Here is a 24,901-nt window from a genome sequence, read left to right as displayed (position 1 = left end):
GAATTAAAGCGTTGTGATTTGGCTGAATGCTATGAGACACGGCAAGCTTGATCGGCATAACTCTCAGTTACCATTCAGACTAGTTCGCGACACCTACAGTTTGGAAACCTGAAACTTGATACATTTGACATGAGTCCACTCATCCAGAGCATCCCGGCCTAGGTCCCGACCAAACCCGCTTTCCTTGACGCCGCCAAAGGGCGTGTTCACATTGACGGTACCCCACATGTTGACTGTCACCTGTCCACTCTCAAGAGACTCGCCGACTCGTATGGCTCTGTTGACATTTTCTGTGAAGACAGCTGACGCGAGGCCGTACGATGTTCCATTGGCTAGCTCGATAGCCTCTTCCTCCGTGCTGAAGCGAGCGATGCAAGCTACCGGGCCGAATATCTCCTCCTGTATGATGGAGGCGGTAGGATCAACATCGGAGAAGGCAGTGTTAGGAACGAAGTGTCCGCTGCTTGGTAGTTCGGAGTCATCTCCCCCATGAATCAAGTTGGCCTTTTCTCCACGCCCCTTTCGGATGTATTCCATAACCCGTTCCTTTTGTAGCTTGCTGATGAGAGGGCCCTTGGTTGTATCTGCCAGCAATGGATCGCCTGCGATGGCATTCTTGGAACGTTGCGAGAATTCGCGTACGAAGCGATCGTAGATTGCGTCTTGAACGTAGATACGGCTCCCGGCCGCACATATCTGACCGTTGTTCACCGTAATGCCAGCCGTAGTCCAAGACAAGGCATTTTCCCAGTCTGCATCAGCAAATACAATGCTTGGTCCCTTCCCACCCAACTCAAGGCTTACTTTCTTGAGGTTTGTCTTTGACGAGGTGGCCAAGAGCTGGCGGCCGACCGCCGCGCTTCCAGTGAAGGAGATCTTCCGAACCTCTTGATGCTCAGCCAGAGCCTGGCCTGCCACTGAACCTATGCCACAGAGAATGTTGATGACACCAGGAGGAAACCCTGCCTCCACAACGAGCTCTGCAAGTCGCTGTCCGTATAGTGGTGAGTTCTCAGGCGTCTTTATAATGAGGACGTTGCCGGCGGCGATGGCTGGTGCGAGCTTCCAGAGTGTGATCATCCTAGATAAGCAGGTATAATTAGCCAGTCAAGTCGTGAAACCCGGCATGCTTACTTACAAAGGCGAGTTCCAAGGCACGATAGCAGCACAGACACCATAAGGCTCGCGCCGAGTGTAAGCCATACCATTGGCAATATCTAAAGATTGACCATCCATCTTATCCGCCCAGCCCGCATAATAGCGACATGTCTCGGCAGCCTGTGGAACAAACATATTGCTAGAGTCTCGATAGAGGATTCCTGCGTCGACCGCCTCAAGGGAAGCGAGAACATCGACGTCCCGTTCGATAAGCTCCGCAAGGCGGTTCAACATATTTCGGCGCTGCTGAGGTGTAGATGAACGCCATGTCTCGTTGAACGCCTTGCTGGCTGACGAGACGGCTCTATCGACGTCAATAGCTTGAGCGGCGGAGATGGACCCCAGCTTTTGGCCGTTGAACGGGTTTTCGATGTCCACGACGGCGTTTTCGTGGGCTGAAACGAAGACATTGTCGATAAAGAGGCCCGTTGGCACTGTGAGGTTACTGGTCAGTCTTGAAGATTCTAGATCATGATGGAGACACAAACCTCTGATTTGGCAACCACCAACGCCTGAAACGGTGATGGTAGGCATGGTTCTTTTCTCGTTAGGGGTTCAACTACTCTGAAGACACCGAAACAGGATACGTCTCAGTCCTTTGTGCTACTCAACGGATTGCAAAGCTGCCGATAAGTCACTTAAAGTTAACTATCGGCAGTTCTGTATCCTTGACAGAACATTTCGGATACCCATCGGAGGTTCCGCACGCAGTTCCGGCGCTGACGAAGCCCGTCTGTTCGGGCTTGATTGATAAGACGCAATCAACTCATGCAGATGCATAGTTCCGTTCCGACTTTCCTACTGTAATAACCCCACCCCGGTGGTGCCAGTTTACAGGTCCGTCTCAAGCTTCGGGCCTGCCGAACCAAACCTAGTTCTCAGTTACCGACCAAAGACGACGGATAGTAATGGCTGACATTAACTACATTTAAACCCTTTTTGTGTCGATGTCAGTGCTAGAGAGGTATAGAGGCAGTCAGCTACAAAGCCCCATCGCAATGCCCACCCTGAAAATGGATAGCAAATACGCAGTTCTTCCGTTCCTACCTGAAACCCGACTTAGGCAGTTTGCACCAGGTCTTACAATCTTGCAGCCACTCTCCAGGAGGGGTATGGGCCCTGGGCTCATTGTTCTAGTATCCGACACTGGTTTAGCCGGCTCCTCTGCCCTGGCCATCGAGAACGGCGTGCCGTCACCTCTGATGAAGTGGGCGGAGGAAGGCTATACGGTGGTCGAGATCACCAAGACAGCACTAGCTAGACCCGATGACGCCATCGGATGGGCTCTAGAGGAGCTACGATCATGCAAGACGGTGGATATACAGGATGTGGTCGGCCTGATTGGCAAGTCTTCAACTGCTGCTATCTTGAAACCGCTAGTAGTGTACTAATGCTAACAATCGATAGCCTACAACCCGGAACTTTGGAACCGAGTTGCACCCCAGCTTCAACTATTCCCAGAGATTATTGGTGCCGCAGTCTACGGCAATTTGCACCATGGCCAGTCGATCTTGGTGCCAGCCTCGATCCCTCAAATCCATCATCTTGCTGGCAAAGCCTCGGCGCTTTTGCAACGTGCCAAGGACTTGACCGTGTACGACTACCCCAGCGCCAAGTCCTTCCTATTCGCAACCCCGTTCCAGGAAGAGTTCAGCTACGCGTCCGAGTCTATTTCCCATACCAGGAATCTTTCCTTCTTGAAGCAACTCATGAAGGGACCCTATTTCGATCTCGAGGCCATCTGGGATGAGCATACATATTACGAATTTGACAACCGGTCTGTAGAGTGCACCATGGGGACAATGGTCCAGGAGCCCTACGTAAATCACATTCCAACGGTGAGCTTTGCAGAACTTCATCCTGCTTCTGTGAAAGCGTTGCTGATACCTTCAGATGACGGGTGGAATTGGTAGAGAGCGACTAACGGCCTTCTACCGAGACCATTTTATTTTTCAGAATCCAGCAGACACATCCAACGAGTTGATCAGTCGCTCAGTGGGCATTGATAGGGTTATTGATGAGTTTATCTTTAAATGCACACATGAGACCCGTATAGACTGGCTGTAAGTTCCCTATACTTGTTTGTGTTTATGATTCTAATGCTATGCTTAGCCTTCCCGGCCTTGGTCCTACCGGACGCAAGCTCGAGATCCCATTCACCGCGGTCGTCAATATTCGTGGAGACCGGCTCTATCACGAGCACATCATATGGGACCAAGGTACTGTACTGGCTCAGTTGGGGCTGATGCCCGAATATTTGCCTTACCACTACCCGCCCCCTGATGCGACCAAGGAGGAGGCAACTAAACAGCCGCTTGAGTACCGTGTCCCTGTGGCAGGACTGGAGACCGCTGCTAAAATGCGAGACAAGGACGCTGTGGAATCAAATCAAATGATCTTGTTCAAGGTTCGCGAGGTATCGGGGTGAGGGTCTAGGTACAAACAGTTACCCCTTGTGCCATTAACATGACATTTCCCCTGCTTTAGAAGGATAGCCTTGGCTGTTCAACCAAAGGCGCCCCCCAGCTTCAGCTGTGAGCTTAACGGGCATTCTTCTGAGGTGAACTAGGGCGAATATGTTCCCTTACGGCTATTTGAGTGTGCTGCGTGATTTCAATTGAATTGTTAGCGTCTTCTAGCTGTCTCCACATTGATGCTAGCAAAGGGCGAAATAGATGAGAGAAAAGGCGAAAAAGACAAGCGAAAGGGCAAAATGGACAAGACAGAGGAAAGGCCGGATAACTAAGGCATCAAGTCTTTCATCAAAAGTTTACTCTCTTCCTTGCAATTTTTTCCCCCTTCCTTTACTACTCTTGTGTTGTGTTTTAGCCAATTCTCCCTAGCTCTGGTACCCTCGTGAGCAAGCTTACAGATCTCTGTAATCTATGACAACGCTCAACATAAGCTATTAAAGAACAACGGAAATTAAACCTCTCAGTTGGCTTCAGATTCTATCAACGTTTCTCTTTAGCTCACGGCCCGGCGAATACGATGCCTGAAAAACTGCCTAGTCCGCTGCCAGCCCCTCGACCTTGGTTACCGAACGCGCCAGACGAGGATTCACACAATGAGAAAGAAAGCAACGAAAAGAGACAAGCGACCGAAGAGTTGGTATTGCCCAGTAGCCAGTCATCTCAGACGAGTGTGGCATCTACCGAACACGCCGTGCCAGAGGAGGAAACCGAGCCAGGCTTGGCCAGCAGGGTACTAAGCCGCATCACATCAAGGACAAGCATCACGCCTGGTCCTGCCCCTGATGGAGGCTTTAGGGCGTGGATGAGCGGTAAGAAACTCCCAGACTCCTCATTCAAAGAACCATCGCTGACTCGAGGCCGCAGTTCTCGGTACGCACCTGGTTGTCATGAACACTTGGTATGCCACTTTTTCACTTCCTGTATGACAGTAATAACCAACGTAATTAGGGGCGTGATCAATTCTTTTGGAGTTTTTCAAAGCTACTACGTGCAAGCCCTTCAACGACCGCCATCCGACATCGCGTGGATCGGGTCTATCGAAGTCTTTTTCCTCTTCTTCATTGGCACCTTTACTGGCCGCCTCACCGACGCCGGCTTCTTCCTCCCCATCACTATCCTAGGCTCCATTCTGGTTGTTCTCGGAACTTTGGTGACTTCAGCTTGCACGCAATATTGGCAGGTCTTCCTCGCCCAGGGTGTATGCGTCGGTCTGGGCAACGGGTGTCTCTTCTGCCCGGCTATTGCTATTATCTCGACCTACTTCCAGAAGTATAGATCGATCGCAATAGGACTGACAGCTTGCGGGAGTGTAACAGGAGGTCTAGTCTTCCCGGGCATTGTACGGGGGCTACTTCCGCGTGTAGGATTCAGCTGGACGCTTCGGGTTATTGGCTTAATGCAGGCAGGGTGTTTCGTCATCTCCTTGCTATCGCTAAAACCCAGAATTCCACCGCGAAAGAGTGGGCGACTGGTTGAGTGGTCTGCGTTCAAGGAGTTGGAGTATACATATTACGCTCTGGGCGCATTTATGGTAAGCTGCCGCGCTTCCTGTCCACCTACTCTGTGCTAACATGTATTGTCAGTGCTTTTGGGGGGTATACTTTGCATTCTTTTTCATTGCTGCATATGCTCGCGATATTCAGGGAATGTCTTACTCTAAGTCCCTCGACGTTATCATGGTCATGAGTGGAGTCGGTATTCTCGGCCGCCTCGTACCCAACTACTTTGGCGATCGGATTGGAGCATTGACCGTCTTTGTACCGACGGCTGGGCTCGGAGCTTTGCTCGTATGGTGCTGGATAGCCGTCAATTCCCAGGCTGGTCTCTATGCTTGGGCTGCTGTTAGTGGCCCTGCCTTGGGAGGCATTCAGGCCATGTTCCCTTCAGCGTTGGCGTCTTTAACGAAGGACCCAAGCAAGCAGGGTACGAGAATCGGCATGATTTTTACTATCGTGAGTTTTGCGGTCTTGACTGGTACCCCTATCGCGGGCACACTTATATCCGCAATGAACGGTCGATATATTGGTGCGCAAGCATTCGCGGGGGCTTGCTTGACTCTTGGCACCGGTTTCTTAGCCGTTGCGAGGCAGGTTAAAAGGAGGAAGGAAGGGGATATAGCACAGGTTAAGGTGTGAGTGTGAGGGTGTGACTTGGAAATTGGGAAACACGGGCCTAGAAGCTAAATCATTGTAAACACAAAACTTACCTTTCTCCTACGAGCTTGTTCACAGCAATCACTTACCCTACGCTGGCTTCCAGGGTGAGACTTCATACTGCAGGTTTTGTACCTCTCTATATTGCATTTGGCTGATAGATCTCACACACAACTATGTAGCTGTACCCATTTACTATTTGTCTGAAATATTGATATTTCAAATCGACTAGAAAATCCCAAGAGTTTCTACGGCAGCAAGCGTTTGGCTCGATACATCAAGATGCATTTACCCATTATCACTGTCCAAGTGATCCAAAACAGATTCGCTCAGTGACATGACAATGGAATGTCTGTGTGCAACATCTAACTTGCGCCATACACTCATAATGAATGATGCGTTACCAAAGGAAACTCATGGCGGATTCTACTTTTGTCTGGTCGCCTGCCTATCTCAAGACCCAGTTGGTGGTCGCAATAGCTTCACCAAGATCAACACAAGGAAATAAGCAGAGTAAAGTCATTCACAAGGATCGCCCTACGTTCTAACAGGCTCCCGTCCTTGAATCAATATCGTCCACTTCTTTGTACCTATTGAGACTATTCCAGGGCCTCATTCACCCACTCGCTGGTGTACTGCACACCACTGAGCTTGAATAGCTGCGTAATGGGACATCGACGCTCAACCTCAGACACAAAATGCTGGAACTCGTCATCATCCTTGGCATCACTCTGCACTCGCACGGTAAGAGCTACGCTCTCCCAATTGGGATTCCCCTGCTGACCTCCAACCAGAACCGCAGTAGGGAGTTGGCCATGGGCTGTCACATGCCACTTTCCGAGCTTGATGCCGTGGTCCTTTGCAACCAACGAGCCCGTCACCTGGTTGCAAGAGGTCAGGCTGGCGAGGGCGTAAGCGACTGGTGAAGGGTGCGAGTCCGTACCGCCAATGACGGTATACGTGTCTGCCGAAAAGGTGTAAGGTTTGTCTTTGACAGAGATGGACTGGATTGTGCCGCTTCCTTGGCCCGAGATTTGGACCGGGAGTGATTGGAGCCAGCTTGGAGAGGTTGAGAATCGACGACGGCTGGCACTTAGGCTATTGGCGCAGGCTCTCGCCAGTGGGTTAAGTTGAGCTCGCAACATGTTGAAATACGAATATTTGCTTGGATTTGACTATCTCACTCCGTTAGCCATGTTCTTTCAGGTAATAACCAATGTTTGGTCGAACAACCTACTATGGCCGGTGTTAAGATTCTTGAGTGATTTGACAGGTGAAGTTAAACCCCATGCTATAGACCGAACTCGTCTGCTCTTATACCTTGGTGGTTTGGTAGCTGCTAAAGATTGCGTTATTTGAAGTGCGGATGATGGCAGTTTTTAGCCAAGTTAGCCGATAATAAGCGGTTAGTATCCCTGACGTGCTCGGACTGTTATGATCTGATCATGCGCCTGTCACGTGCCCAAAGCTCTGGTGTAAAGTTGCCTCGGTATGTGTTAGAAGGTATTCTCTTCTTTTGCCATTGGCATAGGTAGGTAGTAATTGTTGTGTATCACACGTATCATTTCTGTGCTGGACATTAAATTGTGGTAAAGGTTAAATATTAATATAGTAAGAGAAAGCCCCTACTATCACACACAACATGGCCAATGGCGACAAAGCAACATGTAAAACGAGAGTGTTGAGCGGTCAACAGAGGATCGCGTCAGGCACTCTCAATGGAGCCTTACTAGGGCCAAAGTAATGAATCTCCCGCGGAGGTGAAATCGAGTAGGCATGTCAAATTTGCCATCAGCTGAACCCCCAAAAACCTTGACTTGACATCATCATCGCAAATTGCCCCGAGTGAGGAAAGTGTTGATTCCAGATGGCCCAGATATCGTCGGCCAGAAGCAGGTTAGATAGAGAGATGGTCGGTCAAAGTCAGGTAGTAATCGAGGATGATGGAGAGAGCATTGCGAAGGCGTGAAATTGGAACGACGTTGGAGAAGAATTCGGTCAAGGGTGGATATATCCTGATGACGTTGTTCGGCACCGAGGTGCAAATGAAGTGACCTAGGGGGCCAAGCCAGTAAGGCACGTCAAACGACTCACGTCTTTGGGGGTTTGCATTCACGGCCGTCTAAGTTGCCTTGACTATGACGGCTGACTTCACCATTATAAACCGTAGATCAGATCTAAACAGAAAATTTCTTCCACATTGATGAATAGGGGAGTGGGAAAGGAGAATCAAGACTAGGGCGATAGCTATTAGTTATGCCTATTTCCTTGTTTCAACTTTAAAGTTTAGGAATTGCAAGCGGTTTGCTCATTATGACTCATCCTAAGCCATCCACATTCGTCGATACCCGGATGGGTCTCAGGCGCGCGGTTGGGTATTTCAAGGCCTCCCAGCAGCCGTGCTGTATCACATTTACCTTTCAACGTTCCCTCAGCGCGATATTACCATCCTATCAGACTGTTGAGAATGGTTGGTCCAATCACAGTCGGTGTAATAGGCGCCACAGGCAAAACAGGTTCGTCCGTGGTGGAAGGCCTGCTCTCCTCGCCAACAAACTTTGTACGTCGCCAAGCCGCCGGCACTAACTGGAAGCTGCTAACTTGTTTTAAAGTCAGTGACCTCCCTCACACGAGCCACGTCGGTCGACAACTCTACCAACCAACAATTTGCCGCCAAAGGCGTTCACATTGTCGCCTACGATCTAAACGGCCCCTCCAGCGCCCTCGTCGAGATTCTAAAGCCGATTGATGTCGTCATTTCCTGCATCACGTGGGAACACTTGGATCAGCAAATCCCATGGATCGATGCTGCAAAGGAGGCTGGTGTCAAGCGATTTGTGCCGTCTGAGTGGGTTGGCCCGGCACCAAGGGGTGTTATTGACATCAAGGACAAGGCACATCATTCTCTACCCATGGCAGCAAAAGGTTTTAACTAAATGTCTATTAGAAACTCGAAATTCTCGGCGTCATCCAACGAGCCCGTCTCCCCTACACCATCATCGATGTCGGCTGCTTCTTCCAGGTCTTTGTGCCCAAGGTCCCTTCCGGTCGGTCTGACGACGCACACATGATCTACATCGACCACCGTATTGTCGGGGATGGGAATCAGAAGTTTGGCCTCATTGACTTGGCCGATATTGGCAAATACGTCGCTCAGATCGTGTCGGATCCTCGGACACTGAACAAGCGGGTGTTTGCGTACACCGAGGCTCTCAGCATGAATGAGATGTGGGACACCATGGCAAAGGCAAGCGGAGAGACTCCCGCCCAGGACTATGTAAGCAGTATTCTGAGGGTGGAAATGGGGAATCGTGGGCAGCTAACAGTTACATCTAGATCTCAGAGGCCGAAATCAACCAGGTCATCAAAGAAACACGACAGAGACTGGACGCAAGCCCCAAGCCCGTGACGCACCCGGAAAACATCATGGATATTGCCAACTACAACATGGGACAGTATCGCATATCGTGGTGCATCCGTGGGGACAACACGCCGGAATACGCCGACTATCTGGGATACGCCGATTTCTGGAACCTGTTCCCTGACTTCCCGCGCGGCAGAAGTCTTGCGGAATTCTACCAATACGTTCTGGACAATGACTTATCGGATCTGCCGGGGTATCCGTACACAGCGGCCGGAGTTCGCAAATAGGGGCAGAATCCACGACGTTGTCGTGATAGAGTGAGGTCAACTTTTCTCCGCAAAATACACCCACGTTGAAACGTGGTATCTCCCAGCACCAGTATCAACCCTTGTGAAGAGGGCGCAAATATCCCATTGACAAACAGAGTCAAAGGTGTTACGTGTTGGTCAGACCCCCGAGTCATTTTCAAGCTTAGCCATCAGGTACTATAAATTAGCCTGTTCATCCGCTCATCCGCAAACGCAACATTGTACGCCTTCTTGATACCGAGGGCGCGGCTCTATCCCCTATCATCTGCTCCCTTACCAGCATATTATCATGCCATCAACTTAGACGCCTTCTCTTATCAAGAGGCGCCTTCTCATAACATGCCGATTCATCGTATTCCTATCTCGCAGATAAGGCTATAGCAAGGTTGTTTAACCACGGTATCCTTGGCTTAGTCTAATCGATAACCTTGTTCGTAGAAGGCGCAGCTTGTAAACTATGTGAACGAACCCAGTTTTCCCCAGACTCGGTGCCGGGATACATCCAACTGGAGTAGTTCCCCGCCTAGTAGAGTGTGCAGACGGATCTGGGGCAGTGGTTGCCATGATGCAGGTATATAATGGCCAGATGCCACTCAGCATAATCTGTTCCGTAGCATCTCTCCATCCTGGAATCTGCATCTCTCAAGACATTGAATCTGGCCCAACATGGATCCCCCTCGAACCTCCGAAAAGCAGGACAGTCCGTCTGACCTAAAAGACGTCGAAGCATCGACTGGCGAAGCAACCCCTATTGGAGTTGCCAGACAGTAAGCAACCGTTCTGTTCATCGCGGAACACTCTCTCACAAAGCTTTAGACTCAAATCCCGTCATATCCAGTTCATCGCCCTCGGTGGCACAATCGGCACCGGTCTCTTCCTCGGTATCGGCAGCGCCCTCACACGCGCTGGCCCCTTGTCTATCTTCCTCGGATACTCCATCACTGGGGTCGCGATATGGATGCTCATGCAGGTTCTTGCGGAGATGGCTGTCTGGATCTCCCTACCCGGTGCCATTCCTCAATTTTGTGCTCGCTTTGTTGATCCAGCGTTAGGTTTTGCTGTTGGTTGGAACGTAAGTCCACCACTGACTCCTGCCACCCCTTGAGATCATGGATTCTTTGCTGACTGTTTCCAAGAACTGGTATTTCTGTGCCATAGCTGTTCCCGTCGAAATCTCCGCCGCTGCAATTCTCGTAGGTTACTGGACTGAATCCGTCAACGTCGCCGTCTGGATCTCGATCTTCATAATCCTCATCGTCTTCCTGAATGTCTTTGGTGTCGGGGTCTACGGAGAAGCCGAGTTCATCTTTGCGTCTGTCAAGATCATCACAATGGTTGGCCTCCTCATCCTGGCCTTCATCCTGGATCTCGGCGGCGGTCCCCGTGGCGACCGTCTGGGTTTCACGTACTGGAACAATCCTGGGGCCATGAGGGAATACATGACTACCGGAGACACCGGCCGATTCCTGGGCTTCTTCTCGGTTCTTGTCAACGCCGCTTTCTCTTATGCTGGTGTCGAAATTGTTGCCGTCGCTTCTGGAGAATCTCAGAATCCCAAGCGCAACCTTCCCAAGGCTGCTCGACGCATCTTCTGGCGCATTCTCTTCTTCTACTCGCTGGGTTCTCTGGCCATTGGCGTCCTTGTTCCCTACAATGATCCAGATCTGCTTTCCCAGCAAGCTGCTGGAGTTCACACAGCTGCCGCATCGCCTTGGGTGATCGCCATTAAGCGGGCCGGCATCCCCGTCCTCCCGTCCATCATTAACGCCGTGATCCTCTCGTCGGCTTTGTCCTCTGGTAACGCATTCCTCTACACTGGCTCACGATATCTCCTTGCTCTCGCATCCAATGGACATGCCCCCAAGTTCCTACTCAAGACCACCGACTCGGGAAACCCCATCTACTGTGTCGCTGCCACGGCCATCTTTAGCCTCCTCACGTACCTTTCCGTCTCCAGCGGGCCGAATCAGATCTTCCTGTGGTTCCAAAGCCTTACTACAATGTGCACACTCATCACATGGTCTTCGATTTGCGTCGCCTATCTCCATTTCTACGGCGGCTTGAAAGCAAACAACATCTCGCGAGAGACTCTCGTCCATCGAGCCCCTTTCCAACCATACGGAGCTATTATTGCGCTAGTCTTTTTCCTCATCATCATCTTCTTCAACGGCTTTGCAGTATTCTTTCCCGGAAACTGGAACGTCTACAACTTTGTCACCGCGTACATCGGAATCCCCATTTTTGTCGTGCTCTTCATCGGATGGAAGGTTATCCGCCACACGAAATGGCTGTCACCCCAGGAGCGGGATCTTTTTACTGGAAAGGCGGAGATTGATGCTCTGGACGAGATATGGGAGGATGACAAGCCCAAGAACATTTGGCAGAAGATCTGGAACTGGATTGCATAAGTGGATTGAGCAGGCCAGATGAAACGGACAATCATTCTGCTGTAATTAGCCATAAGACTCCGAGTCTACCCGCAATTATGTCCTTAAACAAGGCTTATCCAGTCCAAGTCTCGGCCCTCGTCCATCATTTCCCCATCCATGATTCCGTGGACATACGCTTGTCCGAAATACTGATAGGCAACGCCACCTTCATGTCCTTCAACCTGACGCAGGATGAAGGGCATACTCCCTCCTCCTAGAACAGAAATGAAATCTCCAACTCGGATTTCTCGATTTCCAATCCCAATTAGCCCTGTGTCCGTAGTAATGCCTCTCTTCTTAAATGCCTCGACACTAATCCACCTCGGGTTTTGCTTTATCCAACTCGTCTCAATCTCCTCTGCGTCATCACTTGAGGTAAACCTTCTGTAAGTGCCATGGCCGCGATATATGTCGCCTGCGAGTGTACGCCAGGAGGCTTCCCTGTATGTCCCTCCTTGGGGGTACTCGGTAGTTGGTTTATCTTGCCACTCGGAAATCGTTTGCTTAATGCTCTGTGGAGTTTCTAAAATGCACCCCACGGCTGAAATACGATCCAAAATGACGCCTTTGAGGTCCAAGACGTCATCAGACGACGACACCCGAGTTGTGACCTTGATTCCACTTGCGGCGCTGTAAGAACTAGCAAGTTGAAACCAGGCCATGTCACGGTTGAACTCTCTCTCGTTGAAGTCGGCACACCAGTCCGGAACCCATGTTGGCAGGGTGGGAGATCTACTGTCTTCGGTAGTTCTCAGCAAACTCTGAAGCGTTCCCGACTGTTCAATGAGTGAACGCGTTGTAAGCTTGAAGACTTCCTCATGTGACAAGGAATAGTTTGCTGGCATATTAGTTCCGAGCCCAAAATAGACATATAGTTTATCCCTTGGGTCAGACGCCTTCCGTGATCTGAACAAGTTGCAGGCATGGTGGATGGAATACGTGGATGTCTTTGTGATGCTTCGCTTAGCGATATCGAGACCTTGAAGTCGGTCCCAAAACGAGTAGAGGTCGTCTCTTCGGTCACAGCAGCCTTGGAAGTAATGATCGAGAGAGTTGGATGATGCTTGCCTCAAATCAGAAAAGGGCAGTTGTTCCGTTCCACACACGATAGTGGCATTTGGCGGAAGGACTGCTTCCTGCACAGTCCAGGCTCGATGCCACCAAGGCAGCTGAAGCAAGCAAGATAAACTTGAGATGCCCTTGTCTGCCAGCTCCTTGTTTCCTTCCTCATGGCCACTGCAATAGTGATTGTTGACAGCCATTGACTTGAGTAGAGAAAAGGCCGCTGCGGCTGTTTGACGAGGAATCTGGTTCGTTGCCATGGTTGGCCCGTCGGAAAAGTCTCCCAGCCAGAGTATTGCTCTCTCGGTACGCGAGTAGATCTTGCGCATCAGGTTGACCTGGTGTGATTTTTCAACATCATTGTCCTGGTTGATGCACAGAGCATCCACCCAGAGGCATCGTTCGCATTGTGGATAGCGCAACCTTCGAAGAGCATGGTACAAATTGACTGTGATGCTCTTTCTCCTCCCGTCTACCTCGATGGAACGGCAATCAAGGGGATCTCCCCAAGCGTAGGATAAGGCCTCGTACTTGGGGCTATCGTCGAGGAATACCGTGCCTAGCACACAGCGGATGGGGTCTTTTTGGCTTCCTGGAAGGAGATGCAACATTCTTATCTGGTTGCTCTTCAAGTCAAGTTGTCTATATGCCAACGGACCGGGCACATCGTCGAGAAGCTGCCGCAAGGACGTGTCGTCGCGATCATGGCTTTCACGGGGCTGAGTCCGAGTTTGCGGCATCGGAAGCAAAGGGGGCTACTACGGCAACGGCTAGTTGTTCTGGTTGTAAGTAATGATGGGGGTGATGATAAAGAGCGCAAGTGACGATTGGGCTAGAAGCGTCAGCGTGGCTGTGCTTTGCTTACTGAGCGTCAAGGTTGCGCGCTTGAAATCAGGGCAGGGGTTAAGTCTAAGGATCCGATTGGACAATAAACCTACCTTCAAACGCATTACCAAGCGCTGGTAAAAGCCGTTGCCATGATAAATCGGGAATGTTGCTGTAGGTCGAAGTGCCTTCAGGGTGAATAGAAAGGGTTCTAGCCGACAGAAAGTGTTTATCTAAATACTATACATATTAAGGGACGCAGCTACATCAGATAGAAAATTGCCATCTGTGAAGTAGTATTCAGTCTTTACGACTTATAGATGTGTCCCCAGGTTATGCCTCACAGGTGTATCAGTCAGGTACCGTATTATTGACTTCGAGGACAAGCAAAAGTGGGGTCTTGCCATTAGGTCCAGGACCGAGGGAAGAGAAGAGGCATCCTTGACTTGTTGCCCTCGTACTGCTAAGCCTTATTCTAATGATTTGGAGCCTTTTCAGCATCTTCAACCACTATAATCTCGGCTTCCTCTGTGGAGGTCTTTGGCTGAGCGTCCTCATTCATAGGGTCACATTGAAAGGTTCGAAACTTTCGAGCCGGTAGTTTTGCTTCGAACTATGAATTTGACAGTGTTAGTTGAATGCACCGCAAAGAAAACGGCGTAGGCGAAATGAAGCTAAGTGAACTAACCATCTGGTTAATCTCCTCCAAAGTTCTGCCCTTCAGCTCGGGTAGAAAAGCAAATGTCCACGCAGCTCCAATGATGCAGGCCGGGAACCAAATGTAGCCATATCGAGGACCCCAGTTCAAAGAATCAGGGTTAATAAAGTAAGGGGTCGTGAATGACACAAGCCAAGAGAAGAGGAATCCAATAGCAGTCGACGTGCCGAATGTATAGCTTCGGAGACGCTGAGACGGAATTTCACCGGCAACTAGCCAGGAATACGAAGTAATCATGCCCTAGGCCACATGCGTTAATGGTAAGAACAATGCGATGGAGGAGGGGGAAGCAAGCACTTACGTTAAAAAAGAACATGTATAAAGATGACATTCCGACCAACGCCCTTCCAGTACTGATAGTGCCGGGGTGTTTATCGTAAACAACGGCCATAATTAGCTGGCAAATACCACAAAGAATAAGGCCAGTTGTTATGAGGACGCGGCGACGACCATATCGAACAACGATAAATGCGTTGATGACAATGGCTACCAACCCGGCGGTCGACATCACGTTGGTCATGGCGAAAGGCTCCTTGACTTGGGCGATGGCGAGGAAGTAGGCCTTGTAAGCTTTGTCGTTCCGTTAGCCGCTTCGACCTTCTTCTCATGGCAGGTAAGCTTACGAATGATGAACATGGACCCTGGAACGCCCTGTAAAGAGACGGCGCTGACAGAGAGAAGCGTTCTTCTTCGGTCAACTGGATCGTTGAACATCTCCAGAAACCCAACGCCGCTTTTGGCCTCGGCATCCTTCTGGATGGCAGCGCGAATCTCGGAAACTTCGCTTTCGATATTTGCACCAGAAGGCCGTAGCCAGAGAAGCGACTTATGGCCCTCATCAACACGTTCATTCAGGATAAGCCAGCGCGGAGACTCTGGGATAAACAAGAGGCCAATGCTCAAAATCATAGGGATAACGTAGATAATCCCCAAAGGGATCAAGTATGCTGATCGATCGGGCCGTCCAGCTGTGGCCCAGTCGACGATAGTGCCAATCAATGTTCCCTTGTCAATGTTGGTCAGTATTATTAGGAATGACTGTACTGTTGGAAGTCATAACTTACAAAAGAGACGCAGAACTGGAAGAAGCTGAAGAATAGTCCACGGTACTTTGCCGGGCTACTCTCTTGGATATAAAGCTGTGAAAATGTCATAAAGCCCCCGTTTGCAACACCGATCAGGATGCGGCCGACATATAACGCCCCGATATGCGTGGTTGTCATCATGATAACATTCGCAACGGCGCAGAGCAATGCTGATAGCCAGAGACAGGGTTTTCGTCCGAGCTTAGTCGCGATGACCCCGGCGAGGCCAGCGCTGATGAAGGCCCCGAGGGTCATGAAGGAGGATATGAGTTGTTGGCGGACAGTGGAAATGTTCCAACCGATGGCGGTTTCAGGGGCTGGATGACCGTAGATCTACTCGCAAAACGTCCATATCAGCCACATAGTGTAGGTATGAAGGGAATCCAGAACACACCTTGAGAAAACCCGGCATGGCCTGGAGACCACCGATAAGACCAAAGTCGAGGCCGTACTGGAATGGTGACAGCACAACGATGCTACAAGCCACGAAGCATCGCCAATTGGCAGCAATGGTGTTAGGGTCTTGGTTTCTCATGTCGAATATTCTTTGACGGGTGAAAGGATGAGATGGTGGGCTTGTTCAAATTGATGGGGAATACTTGATGTTGTTTGAAAGATCAACAACAAGGATAAAGTCTGCTTCCTTTAATTCACCGTCCCTACCGCAAGCACTGACAGGCAGAATGCAAGATCCATCAAGCATCTTCCCCATGGGGAAGTGGATCAGTCGCGCTAGGGGCACTATCTCCGATCAACACTGACAAGGATAGTTGTGGTCGGCGCATTGGGTCCGATGCTTCGGCGCAGTATTACCGAAGAAATGTGAGAGGTCCGCCCAAGAGCAATCGGTGGTAATACTCCGGGCGTTGGCATGCAGGCCTTTTGTGGACATTGGATGAAGAATGGATAAGGGATAAAAGAATACTTGTATCTGGAGGGCTTGGGCAGTTCCTGGTTCCCAAACGCGCCATAGGATTCAAGCCCCCGCCGTTTTTTCAACATGGAAAGGCTCACCGCTTCAACTATCTGGCCCTTTGTGGCTGTTTGTGTTCTGTGCTTGATCCTGGTTACCTTGATACGGCCATTCGTGTCTCCTTTGAGGCGTGTCCCGGGGCCGCTTCTTGCAAGATACACAAGGCTATGGCTTTTCAAGGAAACCTATCGCGGTACCTTTCCCAAAACGAATGCGGAGCTTCATAAAAAATACGGTTCAATCTCCTTTCTAACATTTTGTCGCTCCTCTGACTCATTGCCAGGCCCTATTGTTCGGATCGCGCCGAATGAGTACAGCATCGATGACCCAGCCGCAGCAAAGCTCATCTACGGGAGTGGTAAGGGATTCATCAAGGCAAGTTTCATACCCAGAAACAATCTGCAAAGATAGAACAAATGTATGCTGACAAGTCTCTTTGTGGCAGTCTCCGTGGTATCAGGCGAGCGGAAATCCATACAGTACAACGACAAACATCTTTTCCGAGCCCAATCCGCATCTCCACGCCGCAGCGAGACGAAAGATAGCCTCAGCCTACTCGATGACGAGCTTGGTTCAAGTAGAACCATTTGTCGACGAATGCACTGCCCTGCTCATACAAAAGATGGATGAATTTGCGTCGAGCGGAGCTTCGGTGGATATTGCTCACTGGATGCAATGTTTTGCCTTTGATGTCATTGGCAAAATGACAGCAAGTTTTCCAACGCCTCAAGACATCTTTATGACTAAGTAAAGGCGCTGCAGGTTGGTGAGCGATTCGGGTTTCTCGACTCTGGTGAAGACGTCCAAGGGGTCATGGCATCACTCTCAGACTACCTTGACTACTGTGCCAGAGTCGGCATATTCTCAGAGTGGCACAAGACGCTTTATCACCGCTTGAAGCAGTCCAAGAAACTCACAGGAGTCTTTAACGTTCGGAAGTTTGCAGTAACTCAGCTTCAGGCAAAGTACGGCAAACTCGAGTCCGACGAAGAGAAAGCAGATGCAAAGACGCCGACCGATTTCATAACCAAGTTCCTCCGAATCCACAAGCAAGAACCTAGTAAGATAACCAAAGACGACATATCTACCGTCTGTGTCATGAATGTCGGTGCTGGCTCGGATACGACCTCGATTGCTTTCACTGCCGCGCTGTTCTACCTTGTCAAGTATCCTACAGTTCTCTCACGCCTGTACGAGGAGATAAGAGATTTTGAGTCTCGGGGCTTGATATCTGACCCCATATCTTTTTCTGAAGCTCAGAAGATGCCCTATACTCAAGCTCTCATTAAAGAAGCCTTGAGGATGCACCCGGCAACTGGACTGATTCTTGGACGGGTTGTACCACCGGGTGGCGCAACATTAGCTGGGCAGTATTTTCCTCCAAAAGTATGTATCCTCATCATCTCCTCGTATTGTTTCTTGATTCTCTTGACTAACGAGGGCTAGACTATCGTGGGTATCAACTCGTGGGTGGCTCATGCCAACCCAGACGTCTTCGGCCCAGACGTGAACATATTCCGTCCGGAAAGATGGCTGGAAGAAGAAGAAGTAGTCAAGAAGCGCGATGCATACTTTATGGCGGTCAGTTCAACTCCCCTTATCTTTTCAACTGAACCAGACCAAGCTCACAACTACCTCTCAGTTTGGTCAAGGTTCACGAACTTGCATCGGAAAGAACATCAGTATCATGGAGCTTTCAAAGGTACTTCCGCAAGTCATCCGTCACTTTGACTTTGTGCCAGACACGTCATCTGGCAAGCCAGAATGCAAGACGGAAAACGTGTGGTTTGTGAAGATCAGGGGCTTTCATTGCAAGGTTCGTAAGAGAGCTGCGGTTTAGAGGGTTCCAAATACATATCAGCTGCAAGAATACCGTCCAATCGCCATCTCCTATGTTCCAGCTCATCCTCGACATGATAATCATACTTCGTGGGAGAACGAGCCTGAGATTTCCATCAGTTGATCCATGAAATCTTTGTCCGTCGTGACGTCGAAAAAGTCAAAGTTGGTAAGCAGATTCCAATCTTCGGTGAAATGTTGCTGTGCCGATGTCCTGTATACGAATAAGAAGCTTTTCGCAAGACAGGCTTTACGTCTTCATGTTTACATACCTGAAGTCGTCGTTGGTCGGCTCAGGAAGGTCGTCGAGGTTCTGTAGTGGCTCGGTGCAAGAATCATGGCTTTGGCCATCGTTGTCGCTATAAAGTCCTAGCCTTTCAAGCTCAAAAAGGGTCTCCGGAAGGAGATGCTTTGGGCAGCCATGGGCGCCGATAGCTTTCAGAATAGAGATGCATCGTCTCACATCATGCTGGTGATCTTCAGCAGGGAATAGAGTTAACGCAACGAGAATGACTTGAAGCAGGGCCAAGGCAAGGAAGAAGTCAAATAGTACCAAACTAGAAATGGATGCCTGGTTGACCATTTCGTTCAGGATGTAAATGGAAGTTGTAGCACCAGACACGCAAGTTTTCGCCAGGTCGTCAAAATACTCCCGCTTGTCGGTGTCAACCAATTCATTACCGCGCAAAAGGCGACAGAGTAAAAAGGGTCTGGTGACAAGCATCACTGTGCTCCAGTATCGAAGATGCAGCAGCGCGACGCATCGCCGATACCGAGGTGACACTGGCGGTGCCCGGTCAAGATGTGGTGGTAGATCTTGGAGCCATTTGTTCAGGGACTTCAAAGAGTCGTCGACGTGGCATCGGTTCAAACCCTGACCTTGCTGTATGGGTCCATTATACAGCTTATGTCGGATCTCTGTTGTGAGTTGGGCAAGGCTGACGCAACACCCAAGATAATCGTGAGGCGTAAAAGACCCGGGGCTAACAATCTGTCAGCATGTCAGTACTTCAATACTTGCCATGCACTTTGTAACCAATATACCTGTTCAGAAGGCAAGGGAGGTCGCCAATGGCAGACATCCGATGACCCCGACATGCATGGCTTCCCCATCTGAAGAGATATGTCATGGTCAAAGAGAAACAAGGTCCACCACAGACGACGCGCATATGCCCTCGATACAAGGCTGTCTGAAGACGAGTACTTGTCCAGGTGCAGGCCAAGTGAGAAGGCGATGCGAGCAGCAGTTCCAATTTGCAAGTATGCCGAATTGAGGTATCCATTGGACTGCAACGCCAGCGCCTGTACTGTTGTTAAAAAGGTTCTAATATGAATATGCTTCCATACATCCAGATACATACCAACAGAACTAGAGCTCTGATACTATCAAGATCTGCTTCGTCGGTAACTCTGGATGCATACAGCTTTGCCGACTCTAATGAGACATGGGCCAGCTGTACGTGGGATAACTCATCGGATGCCGGCATCCCTGAGATGCAAAGTGCCACCAGGCTGTGGAGTGAACAAAGCCAAGAGTTAGAGTGTAGGCTTTCGGGGTCTGAGTACGTGTTCTCGAGACGCAGGTAAAAATCCTCCGAGGAGAAAAGCCAGTACATAGAGTGCACCTCCTCAAAGTACAGACTTGAACATGCCAGAATAACGTCCTTTGATGGCAATTTGGCCGGTTCCCACGCCTGGTGGCCAAGTTGAAGCCGGGAAGTTGCCTTGGGCATGACCACTTTGATCATGGACGGTATCCTGTCTTTGTTTTTGTCGTGGACAGCATTGAAAACCCAAGACCTCACGGCCGTGTTGAAGCCCACGCCAGACTCTGCACCCATATAGCCTATCCAGAGATGAAGTCAGAGTACTGATGAAGGAGAAAGAGGGAATAAGACGCACGGTAACTTCCCTGTGCGTCAACCATCAGACAGCCGAGGTCATTATGAAGGTTGATAATCTCGGGTAGTGGGACGTCTGGTCCTTGAGGCGAGGCCGCCGTGGGGGCTTCAGAACTGCACGATGGCATATCCTTGATGAGACGAGGCGAATACGCGCCTTGGGGGTCCACATTGACGGATTGAGAGATCAATTCTCGTAGGTTGGAAATGGACAAGGGCTGGTTGGGAAAGGTTTGCTGACACAGCTGGTAGAGCAGGCGATACTCTTCTTCTGAGACGAAATAGAATGGCTTCTTGCGTTGTTTCCCGGCTTCAAATGAACATTCCTCGTTGATACTGCGACAGTAGTCACAGGGTAAACCGGCTTTGGGACGGACATCAAGTCAGCTCCACGATGTGGTATTTGGGAGACATCAACAGTAAACGCAGATGTCCATACCTGATTTACGGCACTGATGATTTTAGAAATCAACAAGGTTGGAAAGACGACTCTATAATGCCAACATACCTTTGTCTTCCGGCTCCGGCAGCGATCACAGCTCATCGTAATCCGGTTAGGGGCAGTTCGTTTTCCGACTCGAGACATATTTGCTGCCACTTGGCTGTTGGCAGGTGATACGACTGGCGCGTGGTTGCTCATGTTATAACACATACGCTGTCGTAAATGAGCGATCGGATTCACGCCCTCAGTCGCAAGTTTCATGGAGAGTGGTGAATGGTGAATCCCCGCAGCATTTAAAGGCCTGTAAATCTGTTTCCCCGCTTGACTTGTCGACTTTATTTATGAATAGATCCCCGCTCGACTTTTCCGTCAAGCAGGCAGTCAGTCGGCTAATGTTGCCGAGACCAACCACCTCGCTAACTTCCAGGGTGCTAGCCAAACCGTGTATGGAGCACCATCCGGGATTGCTGTTTTGTACTGGCTGCCCTGCCCATATATATTTCAACAAGGCATCTTAGTCATCAAGAGTTGCTATCGGTTCAAGAAGAAGCGAACCACTTGATTTCAGGGAGCACTGTTGAGCCATTCCATCGCGAAAGCCTGAGTCAAATGTCTACGCAACCTACAATCGAACTATTTCACCATGGTCAATCCACCCAATGCATTCCAGCTTATTTTCGGCCTACTTTTTCTCTCATGTATTCTAAGATCCTGAAAGATCGAAGTAGGTCAGGCTGCCGAATGTATGATGCCCTGCCATAGACATCCATGTTCATAAAGTACTCTGCACAGACTTCCTCAGCATTTGGGAAGAGGAAGTCAGGAGCATGATTGAACCATCCGCAGCAGGTATGCGCTTTGAACATCTGGTTTTGGACTAGAGGCGTTGAAAACTCTGAGGAGTGTCCTTCTAGCCACGCCTTGAGTGCGTCCATAGAAAAATTCTCAGACACCCAACCCTCTCCCTCGCTCAACCTACGGTAGGTAAGAAGCTCAGTCTGAATCGAGGCCCAGAGGAGGCCGATTCGTGGACCGGTACATGGGAGCTTAAGCCAGTACTTGTGAATTCTTCGTTCGAATTCTATGTCGCACGAGTCAACATCCGAGGACTTGCCAAAGACTGAAACTGGTGTCCCTAGGGACCCGTTCATCGGTGGACTCATGGAGCTTCTTTGTTGAGGGCTGCTTGGATTTTGACGTTTTTCCGCTACAGCAAGGGCCAAAACTTGAATGAGACAACTCCAGCCAGTCCGGCACTTTTCGCTCCAAACTTCAACGACATCTCCCGGAACAGCCTGCATGAGCTCAAGCGGAGACAAGGTCGTGTGACGACATTGCCCATTATCTGGAAACTTCAAAATCTCGGCAACAGAAACATTCGCCTTGGCGGAAACATCTGCGCCGAGGGTAATAAGGCACACCATTACCGCAAGTGCTCCAAACAATGTCTCCTCTGGCATCCCCGACTGCGCCAGGTAAAAGGCTGTAACGACGAGAGTATGAAGTGGCCCGAGTTTGAGCTCCAGACCACATGTTGTACAACGACGCACAAAGAGGCCGCTCTGCGTGTTGATGTTTGGGGAGGCCGGTGATGCAAAGATGGCAATTATGCTGTGACAAATGGCTTGCACAGCTGTGTGGCAGAAGGGATGTTTCCATTTGGCAGGGATCCGAGCATATCCTTGTTTGAAGAGCTCGCGGACATTCGAACTACTTGCATCCCATCTACCGCAGATGTCTTTTTCCTCCCCAGGAAATCGGTTGGGTGAGTGAAATCCGTAGCTGACATCGTCCGGGTGAACACTAGTGTGGGAGCGAAGTATAGACACTACCAGAGCATCCAGAATTGTATGGCCAAGATCATCAATGTTGTGGGAAAAAGTAAAAGGCGGGGGAAGGATCCTGGATAAGGCAGCAAACATCCCGCAGCATTCGTTGCCGCCATCCAGGAATGCAGCGGCAAGGTGGAAAGGATAAATAGCCTCAATTCCTTGAGGCGACTGATCATAGTTGTTCCGATAAAGCTGGAACAAAAGGTCCACATTTCCTGCCATTATCGCCAGCTTCCAGGCATCCATTCGAAGAGGGCTTGGGCTCCCTTCCAAAGACTTCGCAATCATGTCCTGGGCGAGAGGGAGGTCTGCTTTCGGTGTGGTAGTAAAGTCATTCGAGTCCATGGATCGGTGCAGAGATTCGATAAATGAGATTCGCCTCACGTTGCCGTATGAGACATGATAGGTGGACTTTACATGGATCGACCATTTACACAGTTGTGTCGGGGGGCAGGAAATATTCGAGACTTCGGGAGATGAGGGCCCGGAAGAGAGATTCAGAAATGCAGACGGCGTCCATGGACTAGCTGTATTCGATATTCGGGGTTTGAGGGAGAATGCTCGTGTTGGAATTGGGTTCAATAATTCCGGACTCCAATTCTTCGCCAGGATCAAACCGTTCATGTAGAAGTCATGGAAGTAGTTGACCATTGTCCTGAAGCTGGTCAGCAAACCGTATCATCTGTTGGGTAGAACCAAAATGAAACACACAATAAGGAGGTGGGCAAGCAATGGAAAATGTTGTCAACATACCTGCGGTCTTCTCTGCGCATATCAATCAAGAGCTGCTTGAGGTGCCCTTGGAGAAAGAGGCTCGTACAGTGCTCTTTGTGCTTCTCAAACACAAGCTGCATCTTTGGTGATGGGCCGGCTGTCTCACGATCGGGACTGAGTTCCTCGGGACTTTTGATGTGCAAGTAGTCTGGAGTTGGGCCAAGAGGTCCGAACGGGGAGGGTTCGTCCGGGTTCTTGGGTAGGGAGGCAACAAGGGCCGCGTAAGGGAGGTTCCATGACGACAGTCTAGCAAGATGGGTCAGTTGTGGTTCAAACTCGTCCTCTTTCAGGTCCAGTACATACAATCCTGGGGTGAGTTCGAGACAGGTCTTCATGCTCATCAAATGCCTTTTCAGCTTTTTGTGATCAAGCGCCTTACTTTGACCATTGTGCTGGGTAGTGGCGTCGGACATGCTCGCTGCAGGTCGTTTTCTTCTGGCAAGGGCACCTATGATGGCGTCCTTGTCCTCCTTCACCATGCGCTTACCAACGCCCCAGAGTCGGAATCGCGGTGGATACTCGGAGCACCTGCAATTGAAATACAACAACATTAGTTGAGTTGCAAGAAACGGGTGGCAAGAGAATGGTGGGACACATACGCCGCATGGAAGGAGTAATGGGTTCTCATAAACTCGACCACCTGGTCCAGAGTTGCCGATCGCTCGCTGCCTCCGCCTCTGCCCGTGTAGAGCTCGACAATGACTGGCTTGAGATGGTTCCATCGCTCTTCGTGAGAACAGGAAAGGAACTTGTCTTCATCCGATTGCGGAAGTAATCCGGCTGAGATGGGGTCCATGACGTGGTAGGTAAAGAGATAAGAGTGATGGGATGGAGAAAGAAGATGGTGTTGGTAATTGAAAGGAGCAAATAAAGGTTGTAGGGTAAGACTGATGAAAATGAGGGGTCAACTGTCACAGAATATTGCAAAGAAACAAGGCTTTATAGTGAAATTCCCTCTAGACAAGTTTGCAACGCCCGCTGCCTCGTTTCCCCTCAAAATCTGGGCGAACCACCTCGGCCAGGCACCTGGGAGCCTCTGTCTGAGAGAAATGCATGGGCCTAAGTGAACAAAACGCCACAGTCCAATCAGAGTCCTCCAACAGTCTTTCCTCGCAGCCCACAGACATTCGAGACAACAGTGGCTGACGCAAATGGCAACCTCCAAGAAAGCCCCAGTGGACCCGAACAAAACGTTATGGACCAGTCAGAGAGAAGAATCTCATCACTGGCGAATCAGGACACTAGCTAAACTTGGACTCGCAGCCGCGGTGAGGCTTCCGCGCAGGTGCATCGGTGGCCAGGGATCGACACAACGTGTCTGGATGGCAGGGTGCATAACAACCAACGGTATCCTCCTGAGATACTAAACAAAACGTCACCAACCAATCATGAAAGCAAATCTCATTTCAGCCAAATCAAGGTTCAAGTCAGGCTCGGACTCGAAGCCACCATAAGTCTTCTTCTCGGATGAGGTTACGAGATACCGCCCCGACCGACATAATTGTCTGCATGGCCGATTACCGACACAGAATCCAATTAGCTTCTCCAGGGGCACCGAACAAAA

At 50.1% G+C, this 24,901-nt stretch overlaps 9 protein-coding genes and 1 pseudogene across 10 annotated transcripts, besides 1 other annotated feature; 5 read left to right on the top strand and 5 right to left on the bottom strand.

Moving 5' to 3' along the window:
* Window positions 1-93: 93 nt before the first annotated feature.
* Window positions 94-1,692, bottom strand: NCS57_00360000 (Aldedh domain-containing protein; the record flags this gene model as incomplete). The annotated part of the gene is made up of 3 exons (XM_053053586.1): window positions 94-1,081; window positions 1,139-1,592; window positions 1,647-1,692. The coding sequence occupies 3 exons, from the start codon at window positions 1,690-1,692 to the stop codon at window positions 94-96; spliced, it is 1,488 nt and encodes a 495-aa protein (XP_052915746.1).
* Window positions 1,693-2,156: 464 nt separating this feature from the next.
* NCS57_00359900 (Carboxymethylenebutenolidase) lies at window positions 2,157-3,586 on the top strand (the record flags this gene model as incomplete). Its single annotated transcript, XM_053053585.1, has 4 exons — window positions 2,157-2,502; window positions 2,566-2,996; window positions 3,052-3,221; window positions 3,271-3,586. 4 exons carry the CDS (start codon window positions 2,157-2,159, stop codon window positions 3,584-3,586), a joined length of 1,263 nt encoding a protein of 420 aa, XP_052915745.1.
* A 563-nt stretch (window positions 3,587-4,149) lies between these two features.
* On the top strand, window positions 4,150-5,767 carry NCS57_00359800 (uncharacterized protein; the record flags this gene model as incomplete). The annotated part of the gene is made up of 4 exons (XM_053053584.1): window positions 4,150-4,441; window positions 4,497-4,530; window positions 4,581-5,163; window positions 5,216-5,767. 4 exons carry the CDS (start codon window positions 4,150-4,152, stop codon window positions 5,765-5,767), a joined length of 1,461 nt encoding a protein of 486 aa, XP_052915744.1.
* A 617-nt stretch (window positions 5,768-6,384) lies between these two features.
* NCS57_00359700 (uncharacterized protein) lies at window positions 6,385-6,930 on the bottom strand (the record flags this gene model as incomplete). The annotated part of the gene is made up of 1 exon (XM_053053583.1): window positions 6,385-6,930. The coding sequence occupies one exon, from the start codon at window positions 6,928-6,930 to the stop codon at window positions 6,385-6,387; it is 546 nt and encodes a 181-aa protein (XP_052915743.1).
* Window positions 6,931-8,252: 1,322 nt separating this feature from the next.
* NCS57_00359600 (NmrA domain-containing protein) lies at window positions 8,253-9,436 on the top strand (the record flags this gene model as incomplete). The annotated part of the gene is made up of 4 exons (XM_053053582.1): window positions 8,253-8,345; window positions 8,398-8,679; window positions 8,733-9,062; window positions 9,122-9,436. 4 exons carry the CDS (start codon window positions 8,253-8,255, stop codon window positions 9,434-9,436), a joined length of 1,020 nt encoding a protein of 339 aa, XP_052915742.1.
* Window positions 9,437-10,123: 687 nt separating this feature from the next.
* Window positions 10,124-11,865, top strand: NCS57_00359500 (AA-permease domain-containing protein; the record flags this gene model as incomplete). The annotated part of the gene is made up of 3 exons (XM_053053581.1): window positions 10,124-10,224; window positions 10,274-10,529; window positions 10,594-11,865. The coding sequence occupies 3 exons, from the start codon at window positions 10,124-10,126 to the stop codon at window positions 11,863-11,865; spliced, it is 1,629 nt and encodes a 542-aa protein (XP_052915741.1).
* An 83-nt stretch (window positions 11,866-11,948) lies between these two features.
* On the bottom strand, window positions 11,949-13,559 carry NCS57_00359400 (HET domain-containing protein; the record flags this gene model as incomplete). Its single annotated transcript, XM_053053580.1, has 1 exon — window positions 11,949-13,559. One exon carries the CDS (start codon window positions 13,557-13,559, stop codon window positions 11,949-11,951), a length of 1,611 nt encoding a protein of 536 aa, XP_052915740.1.
* Window positions 13,560-14,248: 689 nt separating this feature from the next.
* On the bottom strand, window positions 14,249-16,150 carry NCS57_00359300 (annotated as a pseudogene). Its single transcript has 6 exons — window positions 15,971-16,150; window positions 15,556-15,909; window positions 15,115-15,496; window positions 14,793-15,061; window positions 14,462-14,731; window positions 14,249-14,386 (listed from the first exon to the last, which is right to left on the bottom strand).
* Window positions 14,249-16,150: a sequence feature.
* Window positions 16,151-17,362: 1,212 nt separating this feature from the next.
* NCS57_00359200 (uncharacterized protein) lies at window positions 17,363-18,389 on the top strand (the record flags this gene model as incomplete). Its single annotated transcript, XM_053053579.1, has 3 exons — window positions 17,363-17,935; window positions 17,996-18,130; window positions 18,192-18,389. The coding sequence occupies 3 exons, from the start codon at window positions 17,363-17,365 to the stop codon at window positions 18,387-18,389; spliced, it is 906 nt and encodes a 301-aa protein (XP_052915739.1).
* An 80-nt stretch (window positions 18,390-18,469) lies between these two features.
* NCS57_00359100 (uncharacterized protein) lies at window positions 18,470-24,133 on the bottom strand (the record flags this gene model as incomplete). Its single annotated transcript, XM_053053578.1, has 9 exons — window positions 18,470-18,602; window positions 18,661-19,379; window positions 19,433-19,690; window positions 19,750-20,234; window positions 20,291-20,625; window positions 21,515-23,218; window positions 23,317-23,583; window positions 23,641-23,865; window positions 23,937-24,133. The coding sequence occupies 9 exons, from the start codon at window positions 24,131-24,133 to the stop codon at window positions 18,470-18,472; spliced, it is 4,323 nt and encodes a 1,440-aa protein (XP_052915738.1).
* Window positions 24,134-24,901: the final 768 nt, after the last annotated feature.

The sequence above is a fragment of the Fusarium keratoplasticum genome, chromosome 3 (genome assembly GCF_025433545.1).
Source record: "Fusarium keratoplasticum isolate Fu6.1 chromosome 3, whole genome shotgun sequence".
NCBI classification, from domain to species: domain Eukaryota; kingdom Fungi; phylum Ascomycota; class Sordariomycetes; order Hypocreales; family Nectriaceae; genus Fusarium; species Fusarium keratoplasticum.
The sequence above is the reverse complement of the archived record's forward strand: the minus strand, read 5'-3'. Positions and strand labels throughout refer to the sequence as shown.